General features: G+C 40.0%; 1 protein-coding gene across 3 annotated transcripts in view; it reads right to left on the bottom strand.

Moving 5' to 3' along the window:
• Positions 1–2559: 2559 nt before the first annotated feature.
• The window catches only part of CD109 (CD109 molecule), a 113549-nt gene continuing 93932 nt past the window's right edge, over positions 2560–22176 (bottom strand). For all 3 annotated transcript variants that reach the window (XM_022590370.3, XM_089921744.1, XM_022590371.2), the window contains 10 exons: positions 21135–21216; positions 18188–18416; positions 17471–17636; positions 16123–16313; positions 15486–15641; positions 14415–14480; positions 11264–11406; positions 6852–6999; positions 5078–5180; positions 2560–3032 (listed from right to left, as the gene is read on the bottom strand). In XM_022590370.3, coding sequence (XP_022446078.1) covers positions 2857–3032; positions 5078–5180; positions 6852–6999; positions 11264–11406; positions 14415–14480; positions 15486–15641; positions 16123–16313; positions 17471–17636; positions 18188–18416; positions 21135–21216 — 1460 coding nt within the window. In that variant the 3' untranslated portion in view covers positions 2560–2856. The remainder of the gene's footprint in view (positions 3033–5077; positions 5181–6851; positions 7000–11263; positions 11407–14414; positions 14481–15485; positions 15642–16122; positions 16314–17470; positions 17637–18187; positions 18417–21134; positions 21217–22176) is intronic.

Here is a 22176-nt window from a genome sequence, read left to right as displayed (position 1 = left end):
AACTGTTAGGCAATAAGCGTATATCTGGATTTTATATTAACACAATGCTCCACAGATTATAATATAACCAAAATACTAAACCAAAGATGTTATTGTTAGAATATTTTAAAAAAACATAAAGTATAATAGGACCACACAATAAAAGGAAGCATTTCATTGACCCAGCGTATTTTAATGGGCTTTAACTTCTTTTTTAGAATTATAACTGAAGGCAATAAGATGGTGAAACCAAATATAATAGCGTTGCTCTGTCCTTGAAGTACGTGGCTACTAGTTATTCCTAAAGTTCCGTGTCTGGAATCATTGGCCAGTCAAAACTGGAAGTCACACATGCTGCTGTCTTAATGAGGTTCCCACTCAGTGGAAAAGAAGTGGGGACTTTAAATTAGTTCATATCAGAAAGTGAAATTGATGGCATTCTAAAGGGAAAGTTTCAACATCAGCAAACTTAAAGGTAAAAAGAGATTTTTAGTATTATTACTCGTAGCATGTGAAGAAAAAAAGTCGATACTGTCAATTATTACTACTATGTGTCCTCCTTTCCCCCTAATGCCTGTGGCTTTTTCGTCCCTTTTAATCCAAGCGCACTGCTGCAGCAGAGCCAGCGCTCTGAGAGGCGTGACAGAGGAAGACGCCTGCGTCCGCAATGCCCCATGCACCTCCAGCTGCGCTGACCCTCTCCCCCTTCCTTCTTCTCTTCTTCCTCAATCCCTTCCTTCTCCTCTCTTTTAATACATTTATAATAAAAAGAGATGCATTACAACATGAGTTACAAGGTGAATTTTTCATCTGAAATAATTCACAAAAACTATTAGAGTTCTAGTTTTTAAATGAGGAAATATGGTTTAAAAAAGCTACAAACATGGTTTAAAAAACCTACAAACTGTCTTCCAATAGCTTTCCATTCTGGTGTTTCCTAAAATATTACACTAGAAGTCCGGTATGAACAGAATATAAGCTACGGAATATAAACTATTTACGGTTAGTCTGAGGCTCTCTGGGCAGCGAGGGGGTATCCCTTGCCAACACACTCCTCCAACTTCGTTCTAAGATACTTTCATCTCCAAACAAGTCCTAAGCATATAAAAGCCGAAACCCCGCACAGGAAAGCCCAAACCCGAGTTCCTTTTTCAGATCGGATTGTTTCAAAGGTGTAACACAATGAAAAACTTTTCCCCACTTGAAAGTAAATACAAGAAAATTATGTGTTTGATATTCAACTGCTCTCTCTCCATAGACCACCCTCTGAGGATCTATTTTCTACATTTAGGTTTCAAGCTTTAAAAACCTGAATGTTAGTCATTCCTACCTTTGTGTCCAAAATATCCATAAGCATTCCATGAACATCCACTCCACTGTAATTTAAGTTTACTAAAATAAAAACATTCTTTTTAAAATTTACTTTAAAATATATTATTTGCATACTTTATTTTTGGATTTATTTTTAAACAGTTGAAAATACTGCAATGCAGCTTCTTTGGAGCCCATGGTGATTACGTTTCTACATCCCCTTGAGAGAAATGCGGAGTTCAGGAGTGAAATTAAACCAATTTTTAGATTTAGTAAAAAATCTTTAAATTTTTTGGATATATCTAAAATATTTCAATGTATTTCAAATGAAAAGAAGAAAGGAAGAAGGGGAGGGAAGGCAGGATGAAACAAAGGTGAGAAAAGAGGAAAAACAGGGAAGGGGGAAGAAAGGAATCTTTCCTTACAACTTCACCCAGATAAATGAATATTATCCTTCCGAATACAGGGTAACCCATGACACAGGGGCTCAAAATTCAAGAATCTTCTATAAGATTCAGAGCAAGCGTTAGATGTCACTGGACAGCTGCTGGTCTGACACTCAGACACCTGAATCTAGAAGGTTCCACAGGACCCTGGCCAACACCGTACAGTACTTCACATCTCTCTGATCCCTGTCAAACCCCAGCTTCTTTCCCAGACCATGGGGAGGTCCAGTCTGCTACACCTCATACAGGATTTTGTTGTGCCCCTGGCTTAGCATCCCCCATGACTCACATGTGCCTCCTGGTCTAGGATCTTCTGGTCCAAGTCACGTAAGGCACGTGTTGCAATGCCCTCTGACCCCCAGCCTGAACAGAGCCCACATGTGGGGCTGAGGACGCAGAGGAGGGCACCCGGGGCCTCTCTTGGTACTTCCCAGCAACCTCAACCTCTGAGCCGCCGGCAACACAGCGAAGCCGGTCTCTCTCTGCTTCTCTCCAGAGGGAAAACAGAGGAAGAGTAAGGGCTGGGGTGTGTGACTACATCTGGAGTGGAACAACACCATTTCCCTTTAAAAGAAAAAAAATCACCACCTCCATCCTAAAGAAAGAAATTATATCTGATTAAGAAGGATGTACTGAGACCACTGGGATGGGTGGTGTAGGTGGAGGGTTAGGGCGGATACAGAAGGGACAGAACAAGCTCCTCCCATGGGTTTGTTTCCTCCCAGTTCCCAGGAAATCCATCGTTAATACTAAAGTAGACACTGATGTATAGCAGTGCTTAAGAACCCAGGCTCATTTCCTCTAGAAAATGAAAAGAATCATCTAAAATAACACATTTATTCTGGAGAAAATAACACCTCCAAAAGAATCCTAAAAGATTTTAAGAGGGGGAAATAAAAGAATACAGCTGCAATAATTCTGATTTTTTGTTCCACACAGAAGTCAGGGGAAGAACTCCATGCAGCTACACATACAAGGACCAGTTGTACACCCCCATCCCATCCCATAAAAAGAAAAACATTAATTTTCAAAACAGAGGCAATATTTGCTTATGAAAACAAGACAATCACATGTGACTTCTAGAAATGAAAGTGTTACGCGGAGTCTTTAAAAAAATAAATCACAGCCAACACTGCAAAGAGAACAGAAGCATGAAGCAGACAAGGAGACAGGCGTTAGGGTGAGAAAGGGAGGCCGAGGCCGCGCTGTCACAGGGGCCGCAGGCATGTGCGTCCCCACAGAGGTCACAGGAGGACAGCTGTGCTCTGGAGTTGTAGCTTCTCACCGCTTGCCGCCCTGTTCAAAGAAGCAGATGTTGGTTTACATGCCTCCTTTGTTTAGAAGCATTTACTTTGCCAAAACTTAAGAGCATTTCGATACACTTTTCTGAGTTTTCCGTTCTTCACATAATTATATTTTTCTTTACAAGAAACAACTGAAATACTCAAGAGGGGCCCAAACTACCAAGTCCAAGAGAGAAACAATGCTTTGAGTCCAGTTTCTGTACCTCCAGCAGCTGGCCAGCATTAAAAGAGAGAAAATAGACCACAGCTGCATGCCGCAGTTCAACCGCAACCTGAAACTCTTCCTGGAACAGGAAAGACTGTAAATTGAGGATGTTTTAACCCCCTTGAGAATTTATTTTAGGGTGACATTTTCTATGCATTCAAGTAAGGTTCTACTCATTGGAACTACTGAAGAGAAATATTTACCATGGACTTCATTTTAAAATGCAGAAGTGTGAAGAGAACTCTACCTATGTGATGCCTTGTTTCAGTGTTTTAAAACGTTAAGCTCTCTAAAACTATTCAACTTGGGTAAATTTTATAGTACGAGCTAATATTTTTTAAAAACTATATAAAGCACCAATAGCACTACAGTAACCTTACTATAAAGCATAAATGATTTTTATTTTTACAATTTTTAAAAATTGTAAAAAATTTGTAAAAAATACAATTGTATTTTTTTACAAAAAATTGTAAAAAATACAATTTCTATTTTCAAATTTCTTCACAATTTTTCATTGACTTTTTTAATATTTTAAGTACGTTTTCTAACTCTAGGGTTCTTCAAAATGGGTTGGTTGGTTTATTCTGACCTTTCCCATGTTTTCATTTTAAATGCACCCCCTCATACATAGGTTGTCTTCCACAAAAAAATCTCAGAGACTGAATCTTTTTTGCTTTTCAAATGTTTAAAATGTTCTCCATACACCTAAGAAACATAAATTGGAGAATGTTTCAACAATCATGTAACGAAGTTGGATAACTAGGTACTGTCACTGAGTCTCCACAGTGGATCTTATCCTTCCACCAGAAAAAAAGTGCTGCATCAGTGTGTCCCCAAAATGTCCCACAAGAACTGGGGGTGAACTCCAACAGGAGGCAAAAGATGAGAGGAACTGGCTTGTTGACTTAGAAGGAGAGCTGGTGCTACCGTTGTCTTGCATGAATACTCCACCAAACACTCCCAACCACGAGGACAGGTTCCGCGTACTTTAAAGTGTAATTATCTACAACTACCTACGACATGAAAATGTTAATGATTCTCATGTGTTCTGATGATTCTGAGCCCCAGGAGTGCTTATTCAGGATGAATGTGATGACAAGTAGAAACATTAGCCTGAAGATCACACACCGACAAAAAGTCACTCTGTGATTGAACAGAGATTCGTCCTGATCAACTTAGATGATCTCCGGACTAGATCTCTACTTTCACATCCTAAATTTCTAACATTTTATAAAGTAAAAAATTACCAGTAAAGTCAAAGAAGCTCAAGTTATTTTCCAAACAGACTATAGTTTTCTTGAAATGATCAAAAAAAATCTGTTACAATAAATAAATTTTAGCAAAACAAGACTCCCTCAGTGAAGAAACAGCTAAACCCAACTGAGGCTCATCCACTGCAGACGCTGTTCATGTTCTCTCCTGAAGAAGCCCTGTTTTAAAACCAGAACCTGATAGAGTGGGTGCTTGGAATAGGAGCAGAACCTTGGAAATTGAACAAGGTGCCACTTTTTCTTTGTAAAGTTTGTAGCTGGGAGTTAAAAACCTAAAATATTATGAGCAAAAACATCATTTTTTAATATTTTAATATATTTTTAATATATGCTAAATGCTACCATGTGATTATTTTTTTGTAAATTATCAATTGTCTTCGTTTAAACGTAAAGCTCACCTTCTGCTCCGCCACCTCTTTCACTACCCCAAACAACACCCGCCCCCCACAAAGCCAATCCAGCAGACGACCACTCTGAATGAAGGAATGAATGAATGAGTGAATGAATGAATGAATGCCTGGTGTAACTCCCAAAGTCTCACGAACCCCAGGACACACTTACTTGGTTCATAGTAATCCATTATGGACACTGAAGCATCTTGTGTATTTGACACTCTAAAGTTTCTCACAGAAGGAATATCAACACAGAACTGGGTTTCATTTACCTTGAAAAATACAAAAGACTTTTAAGGGTGTGGCAAATTATGTGTTCAAGAGAAAGTAAAAGACATTTCTATCTCTTATCCTTTTATCAAACAGCTATAGAAATGAACACTTAGGGAGCGTTTCTACACACCCGGTACTGGGGTAAGCACTGTATAGAAATTACATCATTTATCTTGTAAAACAGTCCTTGCATGATCGGTATTGTCCTTACTTCCATTTTACTGAAATGGATACTGAGAATTAGAGTGGTGAAGTAAGCAGAGCCCAGAAGTGCATGTCCCTGGCCCTGGTGCTTCACCAAAATCCCCCGTCTCAGCTTTGCACCCCATCCTGGTTGCTACTACTGACTCACACCAGCCCCCTTCTCTGGAGAATCACCCTCAGCTCATGCGAGTCACCTCATCCAGTAAGTGAAGTAACCTCAGAGTGGGAGGTGTGGCCCACAACCAATAACTGACTGATATGGGCACACAAGGCCAGCCTCCTTGCCTCCAGGAAGGACACTTAATGCCAATCTGGCAAATAATACTGGTTAAGGAATCTGAAATTGATAAATTCCTTTAAACATTCCATTACATACCAATTAGCAGTAAGTGAAAAGACAAATTAGTCAGTCAAAATGTAATGGACACTCCAAACCTAATTACATTATTTTAAAAAACCTTAAATGTATTTTTCAAACCCCAAATTAGGCCCATGGCTATCAAACAGTATTTAATATATGAAAATCACTGAACAGCAAAAGAATCTAGAAACTTTGAATTAGTTTTAACAGCTTTTTAACCAAAGTGGTTTTTGAAGTCTTAAAACAAAAAGAACATTAAGGAACTAGATTTTTCAAAGTAGATTCACTGCTGAAACAATATGATTGATTCACACTTGGCAAAACTGGAATAAGAAACATACATATTCCCCCCATGTAACATGAAATCCTAAGAACACTTAGAATTCAATTTTGATTCCACATATGAATTTCATATAGATGTCAGGAGAATAAACTTACATACCAGCAGTTTTGAGACATAACAAGTAGAGTCTTAAATTCCACACTAACCTTTCTCTCACATATTTTATGCACCTTATTCTTGGATCAGTAGCTTTCACACAGTAATGGGAAGAGTACATGAAAATTACATAATAATTTTGTGTAAGGACCAAACCTCTGAGAATATTCTATGATTTAAGCACCTAACTTTTCAATGCAGGAATATTAACCCTTTAGGGATATATTAAAAGCCTTTTTTTATGAAAGCATTTTAAAACATGTAATTAAAGCTTTCACCGTCAGCATTTTTTTTTTCATCAGCAGCATTTACACAAACATGTTTAGCAATTCCCTGAAGCTAAGGAGTTCTCCAGTTGACATCTGGACTGCATTTTGGAAATTATATCACAGCAATTCTCTTTGTTGAACATCTGGTATGAAATAATAATTTTGTTATCAAGACTTTCATCAGGCTCACCATTCATAGTAATTCTCCTTAAACTAATTTTATAATAATGTCTTTTTAGTGAGGACAACAGAGAGTTGCCATGTGAAAGCTGTTCAGGGACACAAAAAGCCAAAATAATGACGTAAAGAAAACGTTTAAAGTAAAGGTAAATTTGAACACAATAAATAGTGGCTTTGTCAGTGGTTACCAATGCGAAACTTAGGTTTTACTACTTACAGAGTCTAAGTAGAGGTTGAGTTTTCCATGGTCGTGTTCTACTTTTTTCACGGTCTCACTCAGGGAAATGGCATCTGAGGACACGGTAAAACCACTGAGGAGGTTAATTTCCATAAGGGCCATGCCACTTCTACCTGGGCCTAGAAACCTAAATCAAAGAGGAGAGGATAGAAGAGAACCCTTTAGGAAAAACCTAAAGCTGTTGGCAAACTATCTTCATATAAATATTAAAACCGCCAAGTGTTATTCCAAATATTTACCGTTTCCTTGAAATAAAAAATTACTACAGAAAACTGTAAAAAGGTAATCCTTTCCTTACAGGTCTGAAATTCTTATAACTTTCAACCACATGAGGAATAGAACAACGGGTCCATTTGTCAGTCAGCATGAAATGCCTGCAATGCAGCAGACCTGGGCCCCTGGGTTTAAGAAAGGCAAACTTTGCCCCTTCGGTGGGCAAATCTGTTTTCTAGTGGCTGATACCAAACGACATTGCATTTTTCATTTTCCCAAAAGCTGATGGCACTAAGCTCTCCAACTCAAAGCTAGGAAACGAAAAAGAGGCATCGCTTGACCGCTTAGCAGGAGACAGCGGCCAAGTCATCAACAACCTCTTCTTCATCGGGTTTTAGAAAAAAGAAGACCAGTAGGCAAGGTCCTTCCCTTTCTTCTCCCACATACTTGGAGCACATTTTGTGTTTGCTTTAGCCACCTCGGGAGAATGACAAGCCTTGGAAAGCTTTATCACACTGCTCGTTCTTTAACCCTGTTGTACACGTCGTGAATATCAAAGCATCTGGGCACCAACAACATTTTGTCTCCTTTAAACTAATTATTTTTCTAAAATCAATAGATGGCAAGAGCTTTTTGTTTGGATCTGAAACAGCCCAATGTCAGTATGGAAAGGAGTTTGTCTCCAACATGAAAGTCTCTTAGCATCGTTCAGTTGGTTCCTGTTGTCCTTTAAATGGCAAAAGCAACAAGGGCACGTAGAAAATCTTGCTTTTTTTGGGGGGGGGGGGTTACGCGGGCCTCTCACTGTTGTGGCCTCTCCCGCTGCGGAGCACAGGCTCCGGACGCACCGGCTCAGCGGCCATGGCTCACGGGCCCAGCCGCTCCGCGGCACGTGGGATCCTCCCGGACCGGGGCACGAACCGGGGTCCCCTGCATCGGCAGGCGGACTCTCAACCACTGCGCCACCAGGGAAGCCCAAAATCTTGCTTTTTAAAGTAGCAAACTGATGCCTGCCAAACGCGATTGAAAAGCCACACAGTACAAGTGCAGACTGCAGTGGGCTCGGTGATCCCGGGCAGCTGAAACCATCTGCTGGTGAGGCACTCAGCCAGAAGAGATGCTATTGAAAACCAATACGGGCATTAAAACTAGAGGGGTTTTAGAGATGAGAAAAACAGCCCACCTGCTTAGATATGATGACTTTAGTGCCTCATCAGAAGTGCTTTGGTTGACCTGGTCTTTCCACCAGCCAGGGCAGAATTTGTTAAATTACTAGGCCACAGAGAAACGTTTTCTGAGGTGAGTAAGGGCTTGGACCCTACTGATGATAATAAAGTACCTGAAACACCAGCTATTCTTTTTATAAAGTGCCACTGAAAGAATTCATTTAAAATGTAGTTTGTATTTCATAGCAGATTTTTCTCAGAAAACTAGTAGCAACATCTAAATCCTTTTTATAAAGCCCCCAACCCTGACATTAAAACACTTCCCTTCTCCAGGTCCTCCAAAAAAAGAAAGAAAGAAAAAGATATAGATGTCCTCTACCTAGCAAAGTCTATTGCCTGTCTGATTCCCTGATGCTGGATTAAGATTTGGAATCCTGCATCTTTACATGAGCCCCTATAAACAGTGAAACCCCATTATGGTCTGAATCTCAGTTTCACCTCATTTTCCTCCTCTGTGTCTTTACCTGACCTCCCTAAGAGGTAAAATCCTTCTCATTGCTCCATAAGGCTATTCTTCTTTGCCCTTTTCAAAAGTAGAATTTTAGACTTGTTATAAGCAGCTATTTGCAGGAAACCACTCTCACAAGGAAACCCCTTTTCCTGCCACATTAGCAAAGCTACATTGTAACTAACCTTAAACCAGGTGCCCCCGTGCTCTACTCATCTCCAGCCCAAGCACACTTTTCAAATCTTTTGATCACACAATACCTTGCCTAACCTGTTGGTTCTTTCTGTAGATCAAAAAAGTAGAAATGAAGAATAAGTAATTAACAGATGACCAGATCTCTTCCCCAGCTTCCCCTTTAGTAATTATATACACAAACTGTGTGAACAAGGTAACATCTAAAGAAAGATCACAAGAAGTCCACAAGCCTGCAAACGGGGGCCGGGGGGGGGGGATGGCAATGGCTCTGACCCCCCATCTCAACGATTAACTGAGATTACTCCCTTTTTTCCCTTTAAAAACTGTCACAGCTGGACTGAATCTTCAGAGTTGATCTCAGGACATGAGTCCACCTTCTCCCCAGATTGCCGGCTTTCCTGATTAAAGCATCTTTCCTTTCTACCAACAACTGCCTCTCAGTTATTGACTTTCAAGCGGCAAGCAGCCAGACCTCAGTTCGGTAACGTTGTTTTCAGGATTTATTTTTACTAATTTCTGTCTCCTCTTCCAAATAGTAAGTTCTGTGAAGACAAGGTTGTGTCTTTTTGGCTAACCATTATATTCCAGATCCTGACACTGTGTCTGGCACATAATGGAGACTAAACCAATATTTACTGAGCGAATGAATGACTGAAGGAGTAAATGAGAAAAGCAGGGATAACGATAGCCCTTACTTTACAGAGTAATTCTAAGGATTAAATAAGACATGTGTGCAAGTCATTGATACAATGCCTGGCATGTAAGTTTGTGATAAATGTAGGTGGTTGTTGTTTAAATAATAATAACCTGATGTTGTTATTCTGGAACAGAGCCCAGTTGCAATCTTAGTAAAGTATAATGGGAGTCCTACTTTCTTCTCAGCTGAAAAGGAAGCTACTGCAGAGATTCTAATATCCCCAAGTTGCTGGTTCAAAATGCCCAAACAGGTGAGGAAAGGGGCAAACACATTGACAATTTATACCAAAATCAGGAACAGGAAGGCCCTGAGACTTCCCTGGTGGTCCAGTGGGTAAGACTCCACACTCCCAATGCAGGAGGCCCAGGTTCAATCCCTGGTCGGGGAACTAGATCCCACATGCATGCCGCAACTAAGAAGTTCACATGCTGCAACCAAGAAGTCCGCATGCTGCAACTAAGAGCCCACATGCCTCAAAGAAGATCCCGCATGCCGCAACTAAGACCTGGCGTGGCCAAAATAAATAATATTTTTAAAAATACTTTCCAAAAAACAAAAGGAACAAAAAGGCCCAAGATAGGAGGGATGGTAGCAGCAATGGAGGAGACTGGGTTCAGGCAATGGCTAAGAAGGTTGACCATCTGGAGAAACACCTACAGATGACCTTGGGAGGATCTGGCAGCTCAGGGCCACATCAGTGACCTCCAGCCCAACAACAGCCCAAGGTCAACCAGACGCTACGGGATATTTAAAAAGGGCAGGCAGCAGCTCCCCAATATCAGTGCATCTTGCAGTAACACCCAGCTGAACACCAAATCATGCAGAGCTAAGAGGGGAGATTGACAAGGAAGAAATTTTAGTCTCTTGCTTCAAGAACTTTCTGAAGGACTTGCTCTCAAACTTATGTGTGCATTAGAATAAGCAAGAAAGCTGAAGGCGGCTTCACAGACCCTGAATCTATGAAGTCAGTAGTCTTGAAACGGATACCTTTTTCTTATGACTTAACAAGATCCTCAGATGCTCTGGACACAGAGCAAATTTAATAGCCACCTTATTAAGTACTCCCAGAAGCTGTTAAGTGCCTAATTATCCAATGCAAGGATCTTCTAAACTGGAATATTTTCACTGTGTCTAAAAAAAAAACTATGCTCGTCACTGAACTTGCACACGCTTATGAAGTTTTGAGTTAAGTGCACAAAACTAAACGTTAAATATGAACCTGGAATAATTACTTCACAGAAAAATGAGCAACAAAAAGAAATAATCAACTTTGCAGTATTAAACATGATTCGTTAAAGTTTTTCTAAATTAAACCTGAGTTTTATTAAACTTTTATATTCAAACTTGTTATAAATACAAGGAAAACTTGTAAGTAAGTTGGGCATGCTGAGAAATGCTTAAATACAATCAGCAGTATTTCTAGTTTGTAATCTGAAGTGTAATGCATAACTGAAATCTTTGTTAAATGTAACGCCTTACATTGATATAGTTCAATAACTATACAGAGTTATATTGAATATAATTAAATATATAAACAACCATATATATTTAATTAAATCTTCAAATCTAATTTTTCAGGAGAAGGAGAAAAAGGAGGGACTTAGATACTAACCTTGTGCACACATTCAAATTCAAGTGATTGATATCATCTTTATCATCTTTTACAGCAATGTCTAAATCAAAGGCTTCTTGATCTTGGATAGATCTTTGGATTATGGAAGATCTGGAATCTTTCACATTATAAATAACATTAAGCTGTAATAAATAACAAATAAGCATAAATAATAAGTTACTAGCAATAAATTGCCTTCATTATGTATCCTAAATATTAGGTAATGATTCTCTTTGGGATAAACCCAACTAGATTGGTAATCTTCAACCTAAAAAAGAATTAGTTTTACTAGCTAACGAAGTATCATTAACAAATATAATTATAAAAGTTTATAAACGATGATGTTTAAAATTGAGAAAATTGTTAGGTAATATTCCAAGTATCAGAGACCATCGTGGACAATATTCATGTGCATTTTTTTTTCAAATAATGTAAAACATTCCCTTGAGGGAAAAAGTTAAACTATTGCCAAGTTTCCTGAAAGCATCCACTAATTTCTAAGCTCTGCTGCCCAACTGGAGTTATTTTTCACAAACTGGAACTATCAGTAAGATAAATCAAAATGTTTTCACCCAAGAGCCTTGGTGGAACAAAAACCTATTCAACTGCTAAGGCTTCTTTTTCGATCACACCATGTTTTTCAAAGAGGATGAAATAAATGATGGATTTCAAGTCAACTGGGTCTTTTTCAGCATATACTCTGTGCCCACCACCAATGTGAATGGCGCTGTGGGGACCCTGAGGAGGTGTGAGGACCAGTGTTTCCCTCGAAGGGACCCTAATATCAGAAGCTTGGGAATGTCCTCTAAATTTCCTAGGCCTGCCTCATGTCAAGTCGAATGGGATCTATTTAAATTCTTCACCCCTTCCGCTTTTTTTGATACTAAGGTTCATAAACCTTACTATTATATGTAATACTGTATTTTTCTTTGCTAATACTTAAATCTCACACACACATACACACACACACACACACACACACACACACATGCCCCTCTGACCTAAACGTGTAGTATCCACTGTGGATTTACATACTTAAAAAAAAAATCCTCTCTCTAAGCCTTCATCTTTCAAATCATCTTTCAAACCTAAGAGTTCCAACTTTTTATTCTGCCACACCTACATCATATAATCCTTCCTCCCCTTGATCATTCTGGAATATCTCAGTCTGGACATTCTCCAACTTTTTCTTAAACTACAATTAAAAGTGTAGAGTGTTCTTGGAGCAGCTGAAGAACGGTTCCATCGATTGGAGAGATAGTCTCCGTGATTTTCATTACCCCCTTTCCCGTGGCACGCATTTTCCTTTAGAGACCAATCTCATCACAGAACAAACACGACTACTAGATTTGTCCCCTGGGTCATAATTAATATTCATCTATAACTAAGTGTTAGCATTTATATTTGGTCCACAACAGAGTTGAACTGCTCACTCAGAGAACGTCAAGAAATCTTGCAGTTTATTTCCAATAGCTTTGCTTTTTATCATTTATTGCAAACCTGAGAGTTTTCCTTGCCCTCCTTTTTCCAGAGCACTTACAAAAATATCAACTAAAGGAAATGTCAATACCTATTTCTGGGTGACCAGCTTTTTTGCAAACTTTTTCTCCATTACAAGAAGTACCTATTGGTCCCTACGTTTCATTTTCTGCATGTTAATGCAACATAGGACTGGTGAACATTCTGACCACTAGGTACCATATTTACTGCTGTGTCCTTCAAATCTCAAATAAAAATCATCTGACTTCAGTAACTTATCTACATTTGGTTTATCAAGAATGAGTTCCAACCAATTTGGTGGTTTAAGTACATAAAATTTTTCAATCGTATCTAAAATATCTTATGTATTTACTTTTGGATTTACTCTTCACATAAAAAGACAGCTTGAGGGTGAGAATTTTCACATGGTCTTTGTTAGTAAAGACCAATACAAAGGGACTTCCCTGGCGGTCCGGTAGTTAAGCCTTCGCCTTCCAACACAGGGGGTACGGGTTTGATCCCTGGTTGGGGAGTTAAGATCTCACGTGCCTCATGATCAAAAAGCCAAAACATAAAATAGAAGCAATATTGTAACAAATTCAACAAAGACTTTTTTTTAAAAAAAAAAAAGACCGATACAAATTATTCACTCTTGTCTTTCTATCCTTTTCATTGAATACTGTTCTTTTTAACTGTGATTTTTCCTTGATTTTAAAAAACATTTACTGTGTTTTGAGTATCGTACAAAATAATCTTCACATTATTTCTAAGTTTCCAAATTATACCTGACCATGTACCCTTCACATTGTGCCTTAGAAAGTACATCTGTTCTCTCAACTAGAATAGTTGTACTGGTTTTTGAAAAAGTACTTTTTCTCTATAATAGCCTTTTTTTTTTAACTTTCTCAGTAAATCTTTCAGGGTTTGTTTGGTTTGTTTTTTCTAACCAAGCACATAATCTTTTTTAGTACTATCACGTATTATTTTGCATCCCAATAACATGGTTTTAGGTCCCCATGATTTTCATGTATTATTAAGCATAATAACGTCCATTCAGTATTTTATATACTACTTCCATGTTATTGTATCCCAACTACACCATAAAGGGTAGATTTCTTTAGATTTTCTTCCTAGAGCAGAGCACTGAACATCTCATGCTCTAATTGTTTTATTTACTATAATATAAAATTTTACAGCAAAGGGACACATTTCCTATCTTCAAGTCAATTACTTATAATACCATGTTGACCTTTATATTGTTAAATGAATATTAAGAAATGGTAAGTAAAATGCTATATGGTTATCAGGTCACAGTAGAAACTCTACCCAGTATTACAATTTCTAAGCTGTATTTTTACAAAAAAAGGTGGGAGTTCCCAACAATTCACATGAATCATATTGGAGGATTTTAATCCTTACTTCAAAAAGCATATAATACTCAAGAAATATTATCAAACTATAGATTATCAAACTATATAGTTGCTGTCTACTCACTAGTTAGTAACATCTCCGACACTCTTTGTTAAAGATAGTGATTTACCTTGTCTAAGTCATAGAAATAAATCATTACGAATTTTATATCATCTAAGTTAAAGATTTAGCAGTGCCCCAAACCAAAGAATTAGTATAGCAAGTCCTATTTAACAAAACAAAAATAAACATTATTACATACCTGACAAATAGCAAATCCAAAACCGCTTGCAGAAATATTAACTGCAGTTGGCTGTACCACAGCAAGCTGAATAAAGGCGGAAAAAGGTGAATAAGGCTAATTGTCCATATCTACGTCCTTCCAGCCGGCACGAGAGACCGCTGTTATCCCTCACTGGGAGTGTAAGCTGTGTGCGCTGTGAAGTTCTAAGAACTTTACATGCCTCACATGTCAAAAGTTATGGGTCAACCAGATAAGGGGGGTGAAGGCTGAGGAAGTACACGTTAGTGCTGTGGACAGGTCTGCCCTTCTGTAGGGGCTGTAGCATGAAAGACAAGAAATGGAAGTCATTCCTCCCTCCTCAAGCCTCCCTCAGCATCCAAGTCGCTGGCCTTCCTGAGAACACAATGGCACACCATCACTGACTGGAACCAACACTCCTTCTTTTTCCTTTGCCATCAACCCTCTCCCTCAGGTTCTAGCCTTAAAGTTACCGCTTTCACCCATTACCCTCAACTTCCTACAAAGTTAACCAAGGGAAAAAAGTTAGGGTTTAGCATAGCCCTTCATTCCATTTTAAAGAAAGAGTTCTACTACTGGTTCTATCAATTCACCTAAGAGGACATGTGGTGCAGCCTAAAGGAACATGGTCTTCGAAATCATGGGTTCAAATCCTAGCTCTACTGTTACTAGCACCATGATCTTGGGAGAGTTAGCTAAACTCTCTTAGCCTCAGTTTTATAATATGTACAGTGGGGATAAAGGTACTTGGTCTGAGAAGTAAATGCAATAAATAGCACATGTAAAGAAATCTGGCACAGGGCCTGCAAAGAATAGGAGCTCAACGGGTATTCATTCCTCTCCCAGTAAGACAGGGCCCACGTTTCCTCCTTTTCCAAATCTGTCCAAAGTTCTCAACCCCTCCTCCCTTCCCCAGCTCGGCAAATTCAACCAAAGGAGGGTACTCCTTCCTGCCAGCACAGAGCTCTGGGAACAAGTCTTTGTTGAAGTCAACAGAAAGGAAATAAAGCAGTACTCCAGCAGAAGGAAGCATCTACACAGACATTCGGAGAGGCACGCCCTTGTCCACACCTCAGCCGTCTGGAGGAGAAAGCGGTTCTGTGGGCTAATCACAAAATTCACAGGACTCAGTGAACCGGACCCCACCACGGTCACTTGGATATTTGTCTCTTCTGTGTTCATTAGGGCTGCAAACTCAGACAGGGCCTTCAAGGCCACAATGGTGTCCTGTTGGGAAAAGAAAAAGATGTGTGCACATAAGGCTATATTAAGGCCGCCAAAGAGTAAAGGATACCACGTTTAGGATACCACTGCATACTCATCCACCTTCCTTGGGAGTGGAACTCTCCTCGATTCACCTTTGAATCTGCTTGACCTGGAGTCCAGGGAAGACTCAGAAAACATCTGCTGACTAGAACTGAGCTCCTATTGTACCGGGTACCAGAGACGACAAACGGCTAGTGAGACAGGGAACTAATTTATCCCACATGGGTATCAGATACGATGTTTATATCAAAGATGAGGAAAAATTAAAATTAGTAACTTAAACCTTTGATTTAAGTTACTAAACTTTTTAACTGCCGTGTAATTTTATGAAGTCATGAAATAAAGCAACCACATATATAGAGAGAGAGAGAGATTTAATTTTACGAATAGTTTTACATATATAATTATTTTTATAAAGAAATTTAAAGTGCTCACCACTCACCTGGGTAGAGGCAAAACCTCCCAAGCTATTTCTCTGCCTGCTTAGCCACCTCATAATCGGGATTCCCTCAGAAATCTGATGCTGCAGGAAGTGTGAGAGCAGTGCATAGGCCGCAACTTCAATATCCAGGGAGCTTGGTTGCCAGGATTCAGAAAGTCTGGACACTGGTGACACCCAGAATTGCATGTCTCCTGCGGGAGAAAAGTAGTAATGGTCTGGCCAAATACAGAAAAATTACACTTGATACCATTAAACATTCCTACACTGGTCCAAGTTCTCCTTGACTAGCATAAAAGTATACATATTTCTATGTATAAAAATAAATGAGGGACCCTGGCCACCCTAACAACCTTCCTAGAGATATTCCTGCTAGCCCCCAGATGAACATGCTATGTGGTACCCCCCCCCATTCTCTCAAATATTACTATTTAGATGATGACTGCACTTCAGTGGAATGTGAAATAACTACCACTCAGCCAAGCAGAGAAGCAGAAATGTCAAGGACTACTTCAGCCTCGATGCAGTAATCTTCTAGTCCCCAGCACTGCAACAGGTAAAAAGGATGTAAGCTAACTTACTGCTAATAATAACACACTCTTTTTTACAGTCTCAGAAGTCTCTAAGCACTTTCCATAATCACCCCTTCTTGAATTAACAGAGCTTTAAATAAACTGACATGACCTAAAACTCTTTCTGCCCACCCAGCCCTTCTGCCACACAGAGGCCATTTGGAAAGTAATAACACCTGTACTTTTTGTCCTGTTGTAGCCCATAAGCAGCTGTATGATTAAAAAATCACAGTGCCCATTCCAAAACTGTAAAAAAAATCATACAGCTCACTAACAGCATTTTTTGACATTTGCATTTCTGTTAGCATTTTAATTCACATTTTCGAACACCTACGACGTGGTAAGTAAGCCCTGCACCTTATCTCATTTAATCCTCACAGCAACCCTAAAGCAGCTGTTACTTCCATTTTAAGACAGGGAAACTGAAGCTCCTAAAGGTAACTAATGGAACCAGAATTTGAGCCCAAGTCTCTCCAAAAACCAAGGCCTTCATGATCACTCAAGGCCACCAAACCAGAAATGGCATCAGACAATTCAAAGGGTAACTGACACATGGCAGAACATATCTAAAAGAAGGAAAAACCCAAGGCCCCAAGTTCTCTAGAAAACTCTTGGGGAGAGTAGCAGCAGAATGGCCATGTCAACCCTTCCTGATCTTACTTGCATCTCATTTTCATCCCATTCAGAAGACATAAATGTAATCAACTTCGCACCTGGTGTAGAAAACTTTCTCATACCATTTACACATTTCATAACGCAGAACGGGTTGCACACGTTACCTTCTTGTTCTGCTCTCCAAGTCAGCATATTCAAAGCGTCCTTGGCTTTAGGGCTTCTCACAGATGACAGAGCATAAGTTACAAGAGCCAGGGTGTAATTGTCTGAAATTCCTCTATCGAATTCGGACTCCAAAAAGTTGATAGACTCCTGCACATCACTATTAGGCTGGAAAGAAAAAATATATATTTTACTATTCAGAATAACCTGTCACCAACATATTTAAATAAAAAGTATTTTCAAACATTCATTCAAAAACCATTTCAGTGTCTATTAAGCACCGCCTTTGTCCTAGGCAATGGGAATCACCCCTGATCACTGACGTTTAATGATCTGCCATGTATTTTAAAAATAACATTGCTTTTCAGGTTCTACAAGCAAACAGGCACCCCGTAGAGGGAATAAAAAATAAGAAGTGCAGCTTTTGCTAGTGTTTTTCCCATTGGCTATCACGAACTAAGATGAGGGCATAAAATATAGCCTGAGAAAGATACCTCTCTTATATGACCTCAGGTGTTGAAGCTCTAAATTGAGGGGAAAGTATATATTCTCAGCTCTTGGGATGTGGCCACAGATGCAAAGCAGAAGAGTACTCAAATTCGAGACTTCAGATGTGATGGAATATTGCAAAATCCTTTAAGTTTCCAGACATGTATTTGACCCATCAACACCTACCTTCCTTGTGATTTTCCACCCATTATTTATTAAAGATTAAATACCTGATACTTTTTATATCCCAGGAGAGAAGTCACAATATAAGCCGTAAGGGTTACTGGACTTTTATTGCCACCTTGAAGCTCGCTGTGGATCACTCTTCCTGGCTCCCAAAATTCACCATTGGATTTTTGATGTCCTTTGAGCCAAGTATATGCTCTGTGTAACACATTCTGGTCAATATCTATGTAAGGATCAGCTTCGAGGAAACATCTTAAAACAAAAGCTGACAACCTTGGTGAAAAGGGGGGAAAAATTACATAAAATACACTTTATACAGTCCTCCAAATTACACTGAGCAATAAAACACCAGCAATAACAACCCTTTTCCCCCATCAGAAGATTCACCAAAGGGCCAATCACTGAAGATAGAACAAAAGGAAGAAAGACGGCAAAGAGACAACAAAGTGAACAACTCAGCTGGGCCAGTGGGCACGGCTTCCCCTTGGGTGTGGCTGGGAAATTCCAGGTCAACTCACAAAAGAGCAGAGTTGGTAAGAACTTGGAAATCATCTAATCCCGCCTCTTGATTTTAAAGGTTGAGAATTCGAAACTCAGAGAGAGTTAAATAAACTGTCCAAGGTTATTCATCTTTGGACTGTTCCGGGTATTTACCAAGGAAGATCTCATCACACACTTAGCTCAACCCTAAAGCAGTGGATGAAGTATGTTTAGTTCACAATCAAACTGTCGTGCTTTTGAGTAGAAGAACTGGATATTTTCTCTCCTATAGGACAGGAATCAGCAAATTACAGCCTGTAGGCCAAATCTGTCTGTGCCAAACACAGCCCACAGTCTGTTTATATGTGCCTCTCCCCACTGCACAGCCCCCAACCTCCACCTAAGAACAGTTTTTAAACAGAGAAAAATAGTGAGGGTGGGGACTTCCCCAGTGGTGCAGTGGTTAAGAATCTGCTTGCCAATGCAAGGGACATGGGTTCGATCCCTGGCGCAGGAAGATCCCACATGCCGCAGAGCAACTAAGCCCGTGAGCCACAGCTACTGAGCCTGCGCTCTAGAGCCCATGAGCCACAACTACTGAGCCCGTGTGCCACAACTACTGAAGCCCACACGCCTAGAGCCCATGCTCCGCAACAAGAGAAGCCACTGCAATGAGAAGCCCGCGCACCGCAACGAAGAGTAGCCCCAGCTCGCCACAACTAGAGAAAGCCCGCGTGCAGCAACGAAGACCCAACGCAGCCAAAAATAAATAAATACATTTATTTTTTTAAAAAAAGAAAGAAAGAAAGAAAGGGTGGAGGGAAAAAGGGAAAATATGCAACAGAGCCTCTATGGGGCCTGCAATGCCTAACATATTTACTATCTGACCCTTTAAAGAAAAAGTATGTCAATGTCTGCTACAGAACATTAAATACTGAGGTGAAAAGAACATCAGGCAATAAAACACTGAAACCTTTCTATTTATGGATCTACATCCTGACTCGTGCCAAAAGAAAATATGAAGCAGATCTGTTTCATCCTATAAAAGATTTAGTGTGGCAAACATTACTAATATTCAATATGATGCAGTTCTCTTTCACTTTGGGTACGCAGAAGAATTCACTTCCTTGCCCACTTGAAGTTAGGCATGGCCATGGGGCCAGCTCCCGTCATGGTAAAGTGATAAGAAATCTTATACCGGGCTGAAGCTTCTAACTGCCACTGCTAGATACTCCAGCCCTCTGTCCCCAGGCTGCAGCAAGCCTAGAGGCTCAGGGTGAGTTGGTGGCTGAAACAAAGACTGCAGAGCCCCCTGCTGAGCCACAGTGGAAGTGCAGCATGAGCACAACCTTTGTTAATAAACCACTGAGATTTAGAGGGTTGTTACCACGGCACACCTTATCTAACCCTACTGACACAATTAGCCAATCTTTTTCTGAGCGAAAAATGAACTGAAGATAATACAAGGAGAGAGTAATCATCCAAAATCAGCCATGTGGAGATTTCATTCTGGAGGAAACTCTGGAGGTTCATTACTTAACCTCATCACTGTTTTTTCACAAAAAATAACCTTAAAGAAACTACATTGGGGCTTCCCTGGTGGCGCAGTGGTTGAGAATCTGCCTGCTAATGCAGGGGACACGGGTTCGAGCCCTGGTCTGGGAGGATCCCATATGCCGCGGAGCAACTGGGTCCGTGAGCCACGGCCGCTGAGCCTGCGCGTCAGCTACTGAGCCTGTGCGTCTGGAGCCTGTGCTCTGCAACAAGAGAGGCCGTGATAATGAGAGGCCCGCGCACCGCAATGAAGAGTGGCTCCCGCTCGCCGCAACTAGAGAAAGCCCTCGCACAGAAATGAAGACCCAACACAGCAAAAATAAATAAATTAATAAACTCCTATCCCCAACATCTTCAAAAAAAAAAAAAAAACAAGAAACCACATTGACTGTATTAATACAAAATTAGTGTTGATTGTGTCCGATTAAAAAAAGACCTATGTCGGGCTTCCCTGGTGGCGCAGTGGTTCAGAGTCCACCTGCCGATGTAGGGGACGCGGGTTCGTGCCCGGGTCCGGGAAGATCCCACATGCCGCGGAGTGGCTGGGCCCGTGAGCCATGGCCGCTGAGCCTGCGCGTCCGGAGCCTGTGCTCCGCAACGGGAGAGGCCACAGCAGTGAGAGGCCCGTGTACGGCAAAAAAAAAAAAAAAAAAGACCTATGTCACAATACTCCATATTTCTAACCAATTTTTCTTACCAGCTGCACCATCATATTTTATTGCTGCTTTTCCCACCAAAAAAGAGGGGGATTTATGACTTATCTTTTCTAAATAAAAACGTCTGATGTACTAGTGTTTTAAAACCATATTTAAAAAGGAGAATCTCTTTTAAAGCCAGGCTATGGAAAAAGCAGCCTCCAAGCTGATACAGAGACACATCTGTCAATTTCATGGCCATCGTGACCTAGTTAGAGCCCATTCGGTGACATGGATTTGTTCCATTAGCAAAAACACTTACCAAGTGCTCCCAGAAGGGTCATCATTCCCAAAAGCACTGAAAGAGCCATCTTCCCTCTGATAGAGAAGTTCTCTCTGGTAACCTGAAGACACCAAAATAGACAGATAATCAACGTAATCAAGTTGCAATGAATGGAAGTTTCTAATCATGACTTCATATTGAGGAAACATGGGCAGAGAATGGGAAAGAAGACATGAAATCAACTAACGTTGAATATTTTCTATATCATGTGCTGTGGGAGATTAAGAACATCAGGACTTTTCAAGTAGAATGCATAAAATAAGAACCGCGATAGCCCCAAACTGGAATAAAGTCAGAAGAATACCATCACACAGACAACAATTCTATCCATTCAAAAGCAAGTAAATTAAAAAGCGGAGTATTTAACTCTGTAGTGTAAACTACAATGGTTTCAATGCTTAGTCATCTAAAATTGTTTGCTACCTAAGAAAAATACTAGCTACAGTATCATAATTAAAATTTAAAGCTAAAACGAGAAGTAAAAATACTTTCTACTCTTAGACCACCAGCAGAAGGGAGAAAATTGCTAAATAATCTAACACAGTGGCTCTAGAATTTTTTGGTCATGACCAACTGAGGTAAACCCCCAAACTGACCTGTCCGCCCAAACGTCAACTCTAAGTTCTCACTAAATAAAAAGACCATGTTGGTGGTAATGAAGTCTCAGTATAGAACTAAATTGGGGAGGGCTTATGGCTCACAGATCTGCTTTAATAAAAGCAGATGTTTCATATTTGCAAATAAATGGTTGCAAATAGAGGCAGATGTTTCATATTTGCAAAGCAATGCGTGCAGGTCTCAAAGTCCAGTGACTGAGAAATCATAGGCCAAACACTGAAAGAGTCACCAGACAAGCCCAACAAACCAACTCGCTAAAAATGATATTAGCCATAATTTATCAATAAAAAGTAAGCAGAAGCAGAAGCCAGAAACATTTCCAACTCAAGGCTTTATCAGTGATCCTCTGATAACCAAGAATTCTTCCTGAAAACTACAGGATTCTACTACAGGAGGGGAGGGC

The sequence above is a fragment of the Delphinapterus leucas genome, chromosome 12 (genome assembly GCF_059928025.1).
Source record: "Delphinapterus leucas isolate spDelLeu-1000000601 "Yukka" chromosome 12, BTC_Dleu_Yukka2, whole genome shotgun sequence".
Lineage (NCBI taxonomy): Eukaryota > Metazoa > Chordata > Mammalia > Artiodactyla > Monodontidae > Delphinapterus > Delphinapterus leucas.
This window is presented reverse-complemented; position numbering and strand designations above follow the sequence as displayed.